The sequence below is a fragment of the Pinus tabuliformis genome, chromosome 8 (genome assembly GCF_031772625.1).
Source record: "Pinus tabuliformis cultivar Carrire ecotype Pingquan chromosome 8, CPIR1, whole genome shotgun sequence".
In the NCBI taxonomy this organism is placed as follows: Eukaryota; Viridiplantae; Streptophyta; class Pinopsida; order Pinales; family Pinaceae; genus Pinus; species Pinus tabuliformis.
In genome coordinates this window covers 1,758,428,143-1,758,434,596 of record NC_142294.1, presented here as the reverse complement: position 1 = coordinate 1,758,434,596, position 6,454 = coordinate 1,758,428,143, and the positions used below count along the sequence as shown (strand labels likewise).

Here is a 6,454-nt window from a genome sequence, read left to right as displayed (position 1 = left end):
AATCCCACACAGAGAAAACGCTGACCTTAAATTCAACCAACAATGTATGTTATTTAGATATAAGGGGTTTACGCAGTGCATTATATTAGATATCATTTTGGGATTCAACTGTGTTAAGTAAGTCATTCATGTATGACCATTTCCATGAGAGATAGTCGTAACTGACTAATTTCTCATCATTTGAGCTCACTTAGCACTCATTGCATCAAGTGATGCACCACTACAACAAAACCCTGTGATTAGCATCCCTTTTTTCTTCCTTTTTTGCATATAGAGCCCATTTTTGGTGCTATTTGTGTCCATTTATAAAATATGGTGCAAAACTTGTTGCAAATTTTGCACTGAGTTTTTCACCAAGCCTTACACCAAGTTTAGCACCAGGTATTGCAATAGGCTTTGCATCAGGTTTTACACCAGGTTCTACGCCAAGTTTTATGCCAAGTTTTGTGCCATCCTTTGCACCATGTTTTGCATCAAGTTTGGCACCTAATTTTGTTTCACCAACTTTTGTATCATTTATTGCATCCACTTTTTGCGCCTACACTTGCATCAACTTTTTCATCATCTCTTGCATTCTCTTTTGCATCATTTTAAAATTACTTTTTGCATCCATTTTTACATCATTTTTTGCATCCCCTTTGCATCAAGATTTGCATTAGGTTTTGTGTCTCATATTGCATCTACTTTTGCATCTAATTTTGCATCTAATTTTGCTACATCAACTTTTGCATCATATTTTTCATCCATTGTTGCACCCATGTTTACGCCCACTTTTGCATCCCTTTTTTGCATCTTATTTTTCATTTTCATTTGCTTCTTTTTTTGCATCTGTCATTACATCCACTTTTCTTGTCACACTATTTGTACCATGTTTTGTACTTACTGTTGTACCACATTTGCTTCCAATTTTGCATCCTTCTTCTCATCCACTTTTGCATCAAAATATTGCATCTATTTTTGCATCCACTATTGTATTGGGTTTTGCATCTCATTTTGTATCATCTTTTGCATCTACTTCCATTGCATCCATATTTTTCATCCAATTTTGTTTTTGTTGTTGCACCCATGTGCATCCACTTTTTCATCCCTTCTTGCATCTTGTCTTGCATCCAAGTTTGCATATTTTTTTGTGCTTTTTATTACATCCACTTTCTCATCCATTTTTGTTGTGCCATATCTTGTGTCTATCATTGAAACCCACATTTTCTTCCAATTTTACATCCACATTTGCATCTTATTTTGTGTCCAAGTTTGCATCAAATATTTTTTTTTGTTTTTCGCATCCCATTTTGCATCTACTTTTACATCCACTTCTGATGTGTCCAATTTTGAATCTAATTTTGTGTCCACTATTGCACCCATGTTTACATCCATTTTTTAATCCAATTTTTCCTCCTTTTTGCATCCAAGTTTGTGTCTTTTTTTTTTGTTCATTGTTGTATCCACATTTATTTCACAGCAATTCATGCTAAGTTTTATGTCTACTATTACACGCATGTTTTCTTCCACTTTTTCATCCATGTTTGCACCCTATTTTGTGTCCAAGTTTGCATCAACTATTGCATCTACTTTTTCATCCACTTTTGTGTCAATTTTTCTGTCTTGTTTTGCATCTACTTATGTTTTTTTCCAAAGAAAAAAGCAAAACTTTTTATTAAGCATATAAAAAGTTTACATTCTGTTGCGGCCTTGAGCTGACCTGATGGCTCACATGGTTGCTGTTTTGTTCTTCTTAAAAGTAAAAACAAAACAAAATTCTCAGTCCTTTTTTTGACTGATTGTGGATGATATGTTATGTCCTGATACTGCTGAGAATATAAAAAGCATGTAGTCTTCCTCCCTTCAGGAGGCTTAAATACAATCCATACTATGCATACTCCGGGGTCTCCTTCAGAGAAAGAAAACAACCCCTTACAAGTTTGTAATAAGACTGTGATACATCTGAAAGCTGTACAATAAGATTTTTGTTTTCTTGTTTGTAGTGCTCATGATAAGATAAACAGTAAAAATAGAGAAAGCTGTAAACAAAAAATTTCTTGTGCCCGTGGAACTGCTGACAAAAAGAAGAGATGTGCCTCAATCACTGTGGAGGAGAAAAAGGGGGCTGATGTGAAGTGGATGACTGCCCCTATCTGATTTCTACTATTGACCAGCTGCCCAAATCTTGCTGTAAACCAGCCTTAGAAAGCTGGTCTGCTTCCTCGTTTTTGTCCCTGTAGATGTGGCAAATGGTAAAACTGTTAAAAGATGACTTTAAAAACATAATTTCTTCTACAAGAGTCTTCAGAATCTGGTTTTGACAAGATGCATTCCCATTAACCCATTTTATGACATTCAGAGAGTCTCCGAAGATTTGAATTGTGAAGATATTTCTTTGAAGTAACCAGCATAGGAGAAGGCGCAAGGCAGACAGCTCAGCATAGTTGTTTGTACCAGGTCCTAGCCCTACAGATGCTTTTAAAGAGTGATCAGGGTTCAAGTGAATGCACAGGCCTGCTCCAGCCTTGTTATTCTGGGATGCCCCGTCAAAAAAGGCCCAAGGAATGCCCTCCAAGATAGTAACAGGCTTTTGATTCTTTTGAGGATTTTTAGCTTTAGGGATCGGGATGGCAGAGTATATGGCAGCACAATTGATAGCAATGGCAGATGTGGGAGTGTCCTTGTCTTGAAACAAGCTTTTGTTTCTTGCTAACCATACACCCCAAAAGAAAATAAGAGGCAGATTTCTCACATTTCCCTCCGGATAGTTTTGCCACCATTTCCTCCAAGCTTCTTCCAAAGGGTCAAGTCCCCACTGAGCCTTTACCTTTAGCAAGTAGGTTACCTCCTCCCAAATTTTTTGAGAGACTACACAGGCTGTAAAGAGATGGCTGATTGATTCCTCTTCAAACTTGCATAAGGGGCACCTCCCAGGCCCAACTAAGTATCTAGCTTGTAAAATGTCCCAAGTTGGAACCTTTCTTTTTAGAATGCACCATAGGAAGATCCTGGCCTTAGCTGGGCATTTTAATTTCCATATGTTTTTCGCCCACCAATCTGGTATTCCCCAACCTTTCTTTTCCATTAAGAAGGTATATCCATCCTTTGGGGAATATTCTCCTATTTTACCTTGCGCCCAAATCAAACGATCAGGTTCGTCTTTAAGCCTGACATTTGAACGGTGCAGTTCTTGGATGTAAGAAGACCATTCGTTCTTCCATCTGATATTTATTCCTAAGTCTTCATCATTCTTCCAAGCATGACACCATATGGTAGAGTGGCCTACTTTCTCCACCTGATTTAGAGTTGTAATTCCTTTACTATCAAGATGTCTGAGAAAACCAGGTGACAAGGCAAAAGCTTCATTACAACCTACCCAGGGGTCCCTGCCAATTCTGATATGTCTTCCATCTCCCACTTTCCATGCCAAACCTTGTTCAATCACAGAGAAAGCCTCCACCGTGGTCTTCCAGATGACTGAGATATTCTTCATTTTCTTATCTTGGGTCCGAATCTAGTCTTCCAAAGGAACTGGATCAATGTACTTCCTTTTAACCACCGTTGTCCAGAGATTATCCATCGAGATTAATCTCCAGCCTGATTTAGCTGCTAGGGAAAGACTGAACTCAGGGAGCCTTTTTATTCCCCATCCTCCCCAATCTTTTGGTCTGGCCACCTTATCCCATGCCACCCAGGGTAAGATGGAGGATTCTTTTGATCCTGCCCATAGAAATCTGCAGCAAATTCTTCTGATTTTCTCCATCACTCCTTTGGGGATCCAAGTTAAAGCTGCCCAGTATACTGGAATGGCTAACAATACTGATTTGATGAGGGTCAATCTGCCAGCTCTGGAGAGCCACTTGAAACTCCAATGTGATATTCTGGCTTCTAGCTTTGCTATGAGCGAGTTCCAGTCCTCTTTTTTATAAGCTGCCGGTTTTAGCCAAAACCCCAGATATTTGAAAGGGGAGTCCAGTGGCTGATGGTGGTAGGGAAAAATATTAGCCATCATGGATCTTTCTCTTCTGTCAAAATCTGCCACACAAACTTGAGATTTCCTAGAGTTTATCTGCATTCCAGTAGCTTTCAGAAATAGATCGAAAATGCATTTTAACTCCTTAAGTTCATTATAAGATCCATTGGTGAAAATCAATATATCATCGACAAAAAGCAGGTGAGTGATAAAAAGATTAATTGCTACCTCAATACCTTTTACCTTCTCCTCTCTTCTCGCTTTATGAATCAATCTGCTTAGCCCTTCTGCCACTAGAAGAAACAGGAGAGGGGATAAAGGACAGCCTTGCCTGAGGCCTCTTTGGCCATTGAAAAAAGGGGAGGCTGCTCCATTGATCAGAATTGCAAAACTGACATTTGTGATACAACCCATTATCCAGGTTATAAAAGAATAGTTGAAGCCCAAATGAGTAAGCAGCATCCGGAGATAGAGCCAGTTTATTCGGTCATATGCTTTGGAAAGATCTATTTTGAGTACCGCTCCCTTCTTTTTCTTTTGTCTGACACTGTGAATTACCTCCTAGGCTACTCCAATGGCTTCATGAATTTGTCTTCCATCCAAAAAACCAAATTGTTCCATTGAGATGTTTCTTGACAGGATAGGAACAATTCTGATAGCTATTACCTTAGCAATGATCTTATAAATACAATTACACAAGGAGATTGGTCTGAAATCTTCAAAGCTCTCCGGATCATCCTTCTTTGGTATGAGAGCAATAAAAGTTGAATTAAAAGGCCTGTAGACTTCTCCTTTCTGTCTTGATTCTTCTACTACATCAGTAATTTCAGAGCCTATTTGGTCGAAGAAGGAGAGAAAGAGTTCAATAGTCCAGCCATCAGGTCCTGGACTTTTGTCTTTGGCCATCTGTTTCATAGCAGCTTCGACCTCCTCCTTGGAGACAGGGATTGATAGCTCTTCTGCTTCTTCCTCCTCAATGAATCTTGGGAAACATTGTGTTGTTCTTATGACTTCTGCTATGGTGGCCTCTCCCGGATCTGAGAAAATTTTCTGGAAGTGTCTCTGTCCTAAACCAGAGAGATCTGAAAAAGAACTGACCTCCCTTCCTTCTTCATCTTTAAGGCTCCAAATGGTATTTACAGATTTTCTTCCTTTTGCATAGTTATGAAAAAAACTAGTATTTTCATCCCCTGATTTTAGCCATATTGCCCTACTCTTAAGCCTCCATTCTTCTTCCTTGTCCAAGAGGATTTGGTTTTGAAGCTTCTCCAGATGAAGGATTTTTTCCTTTGAAGCCTGCGAAATATATCCATCTTCCTCAGTGCTCTCCAGAAGCTTCAACTCCTCCCTGATTCTAAACAGTTCTTCATTTTGTTTCAATTTCCTATCCTTTGCCCAGGATATTGTCACTTTCTTCAATCTTTTGAGATTCTCCATGAACAGGAAGCTTTGTCCTCTCTTGCATTTCTGTCAGTATGGATCCACGTTTCCTTAAAGAGATTATTGAAAGATGGATCTTGAAGCCATGAGGAATTGAATTTGAAGGGGGCAGGAGGCTTTGGTGGAGGGAAAGAGAGATCCCAAAAAATAGGGAAATGGTCTGAGTTGCCTATCTCCTCAACCCATTGCCTGAGAATAGGAGCTTTAGAGATTAGGTCCTCAGAGAGCAGAAAGCGATCTAATCTTTTGGCGATCCGGTCCTCCCCTACTCTTCTGTTCCTCCAGGTTGGCTTGAGTTTGATCGGGGAAGGATCTATGAGATTGTTTTCCAAGAGAAGATTGTGGAAGAAATCCGACAGAGGGTCTTCCCTAGCTGATGGACCCCAAGCTTCTGCTCTGCCTATAGATAAGTTTAGATCACCCCCCACAATCGACAAATAAGACTTCATCAAGGATTTTGTCATCAAATCATCCCAGAAAAACTCCCTTCCTTGACAAGGGCCATAGATGTTTACAATTGAGATGGGGTGGGTGAAATCAGGAGACATAACCTCCATGCCCATAACTTGCTTCATCCCCCATTGATTAATGACCTTAATTCGACCTTCTTTAAACCCAATTGCTAGACCCCCCGAGTGGCCTGATGAATCTATTGCAGAAAAGGTCCATCCTGGCAGGAGAGCCTTTAGCATTGTTTCTACCTCAGTAGCCTTCCCCAACGTTTCTTGCAGAAAGAGAATGTCAACTTTTGAATTAAGGATCTAGTCTTTCAGGGCCAATTTTTTAGGTTTACTGGCCAAACCTCTACAGTTCCAAGATGACAAAATCATTTGATAACGGAATCTGGGGTCTGCACAACTCTAAGAACCCCGGGGATAGAGTATTGTTTTCCATCCGCTACGTCCAACTTAGCTTTAAGTTTTGCCTTAGATAGGTCTGATTTTCTACCTCTCTTGTTTTTGGCATAACTCTGAGAGGTCGACTGTCCTAAGCCTCCAATTACATCCGACAGCCCAGAATTCCCTCCCATAGATCTAAGGTTGTAGGGGCACGGGGTGTGAG

General features: G+C 39.9%; 1 protein-coding gene across 1 annotated transcript; it reads right to left on the bottom strand.

Annotated features, from left to right (window-relative positions):
- Positions 1-3,493: 3,493 nt before the first annotated feature.
- On the bottom strand, positions 3,494-5,389 carry LOC149243148 (uncharacterized). Its single transcript, XM_089371137.1, has 2 exons — positions 4,619-5,389; positions 3,494-4,048 (listed from the first exon to the last, which is right to left on the bottom strand). The coding sequence occupies exons 1-2, from the start codon at positions 5,387-5,389 to the stop codon at positions 3,494-3,496; spliced, it is 1,326 nt and encodes a 441-aa protein (XP_089227263.1).
- Between the last annotated feature and the right edge of the window lie 1,065 nt (positions 5,390-6,454).

Bases quoted from the DNA above. Each gene is read 5' to 3' on its own strand.
- LOC149243148 (XM_089371137.1), bottom strand. From the start codon at position 5,389: ATGGAGAATCTCAAAAGATTGAAGAAAGTGACAATATCCTGGGCAAAG. The intron at 4,049-4,618 runs GTAATAGCTATC...ACTGGAATGCAG, and splicing joins TTTATAAGATCATTGCTAAG to ATAAACTCTAGGAAATCTCA.